Source organism: Pteropus vampyrus, unplaced genomic scaffold, assembly GCF_000151845.1.
Source record: "Pteropus vampyrus isolate Shadow unplaced genomic scaffold, Pvam_2.0 Scaffold22, whole genome shotgun sequence".
Classification (NCBI taxonomy): Eukaryota; Metazoa; Chordata; class Mammalia; order Chiroptera; family Pteropodidae; genus Pteropus; species Pteropus vampyrus.
The window spans coordinates 8,468,618-8,471,444 of NW_011888803.1; the positions used below are offsets into that span (position 1 = coordinate 8,468,618).

Genomic DNA, 2,827 nt, shown 5'->3' on the forward strand with positions numbered 1-2,827 from the left:
TACAGATTAGTATAGGTTATCAGCATTACCTCTTGAGTCAAATGTGGATTCAAAGCCAGGTTCTGCTACTTGTTAACCATTTGTTTTGGAAACATTAGCAGATTATGACCTTAACCTTCTTAACATTCTTCATTGGTCTCAGAAAAGGATATTACCATGCATCCTGTTGTACAACCTGCAACTCTGGGATCAATATATTACTTCTCTTTTCCCTTTACTTCCCATATTCCACAAATATGCAGGTTCTATAGAATTTATAAAAAAAACGCTTCTCAAATCCATCCTCTCTTTTCCTTTTCTATGCCTACGACTTTAGTTCAGACTGTCAAGATTCTTTGCCTGGATGAATGCAACAAGCTTTTAGTAGATCTACATGTCTTCACTTTGGCTTTCTAAAATACAACTTCCATGTGACTGAAGGAGTTATCCTCCAAATATACAAATCGGACTTTATCACTGCCTTGCTTATACTCTACAATTACTTATAAAAGCACAGAACATAAAAATTCAAACTTCTTAACAGAGTACACAAGACTTTTCATAATCTATTTCATCTATAACTTCACTCCTTGCTTTGATTTTAAGCATCAAAGAATCCATATTGTCTCATGTTTGCATGTTCCTGCTCAAAATAACCCTTTTCCTGGAATTCCCTTCTCCTTATTCCCTCTTTTCATATGGCTAACTTTCCTCATTTCTTAAAACTCATCTCATTTCCTGCCCATCTCCACCGCCCCAAGTCTTCTTCTTCCCTTTACCCATGTGAAGTGCTCCTAAACTGCCTTGTGAATATCTCAATAATTGGGTCTAACACACTGCAACATAATGATCTTTTATATGATTATACTCTGGAATAGATTATAAATTCCTAAAGGAGTCAGGGACCATATCTCAGCCATCCTTTTATTACCAGTAGATACATAGTGCAGAGCAAAAGTATGGCATAATCATGGAATTAAAAATGGGTCAACAAATCTGGAATACAGAGGGGAGGAGAAAAGTTTTATTGGGATGTGGTTGAATAGGCCTGGAGAGTTTAGACAATATGGAAAAATTATTTATCATGTTATGAAACTGATATTTTGGTAAAGGCTATGAGAGCCATTGAAAATTTTCAATGAGAGGAATGATATGACAAAGATAAACTGGCAACAAGTAGCTAAGGAATGATGGGAGTAAGGGAAGACGTGCGATAAAAGTGGAGGACTAGAGCACTTGGCAATAGTGATGAAAAGGAAAGGTTAGAAGTCTAGGATGACTCAGTTTTGGATTCTTGAGTAAAAGAGTTATTTTTCAGTGAGATAGGAATAAAAAGAAAAAGAACAGTGGAAAAGTGATGGGTTAGGTTTAGATAGTTTGAATTTCAAATGTTTGTGGGATATCTAGGTACATATGTAAAAGATGACAGGAAATCAATAGCTGGAACTGAAGAGAGAGGCATGAGTTAGAGTTATCCAACTGAGAGCTATCAGAATAATACTGATAAATAAAGTTGCCATTACAATATGACTACTAAGCTGAGGAAGAAGAAAGAGACTTTCTCATAAAGACTGAGAAAGTCTAATCAGAAGGTAAAGAGCAGAACCAAGAGACAGTAGTTTCATAGAAGCCAAGGAAGGAGAGAATTTACGTCTAACTCATTTAGTGCTAAAGTTAACAAACAACAGAATTATAACAACTGTGGTTTATTATTCTAAAATATATCCTGAATAGGACTCACTTCTCAATAGTCTTCTATAAAAGAGATATAACGTCTTGGAGTGAAGGGCTACCAAGTTAAACTCTCAATAAGTGAAAGGAAAGTTTTATTCACTTTTTGTTCTATTATCAAAATGAGCTGTTAAGAGAATTTCATATGTGTAAAAAACAGTTATCCTGCTTTTAATGGATTTTAGGCTTTATTTCCTAATATAAAACAAAATTCTATAGAATTATTCTTCATAATATATATCTAATATATTAACTATACCTTAGAGGAGTCTTATAAAAATTATTGAGCACTGATGAACTAACAAGAAAGAGCCCCTCAAAATTACCTCAGCACCTATTTCTCCAGGAGGTCCAGCATCACCTTGCAGTCCACGTGGTCCCTATATTAAAATAAAATTTAAAATAATCTTAGAATCAAAGTTTATTAATATATGCATCTAAATATGGAATTTATAAGATTGTAATGTAATACATAATACATTTATGAATGTATTACTTTACTTTTGTATAAAAATTATATCTTTAGTTGCTACATCTATGTTTCTCTTGTGAATAATATTAAGTTATGCTTGGAATCAAAAGAAAAGGCAAGAAAAAAGGACAGTACCATTCATTCTGTCATTCTCTAATTTACTCATTCATTCAATAAACATTTATCAAATGCCTAATAAATGTGAAAAATTGTGCTAAGGGCTTTCAAAAGTTATTTAATGGGTATGATAATTATAGATTTATTCGGTATTCCTGGAAACTGAGGAGCACTACATGCATCAGTTTTGCATTATTTAGACTTTTTTTTTTTTGCAAATGTGATGAAAATCAAGATTAGAGGTCAGCAAATATTTTCCTAAAGGGCCAGATAATAAATATTTCAGGCTTGTGGATCATGTGGAATTTATGTCACATATGTAAACACTGCTGTTGTAACAAGAAAACTGCCACATATACATAAATGAATGGTTGTAGTTGTGTTTCAACAGAACTTTATTTACAAAAGTAGTGACGGGCCTGAGGGCTATAGTTTGCTCTAGATACACAGTTTTGCCTACACACTTCTAAAGAAATCTAAGATTGTCATGAAGATTTTAAGATAGGGCTAAACTAAGTTATATATTTA

At 33.1% G+C, this 2,827-nt stretch overlaps 1 protein-coding gene across 1 annotated transcript in view; it reads right to left on the minus strand.

Moving 5' to 3' along the window:
• COL24A1 (collagen type XXIV alpha 1 chain) overlaps positions 1–2,827 on the minus strand; it is a 309,537-nt gene that overhangs the window by 102,188 nt on the left and 204,522 nt on the right. Inside the window, exon 34 of the mRNA XM_023528131.1 lies at positions 2,037–2,090. Coding sequence (XP_023383899.1) covers positions 2,037–2,090 — 54 coding nt within the window. The remainder of the gene's footprint in view (positions 1–2,036; positions 2,091–2,827) is intronic.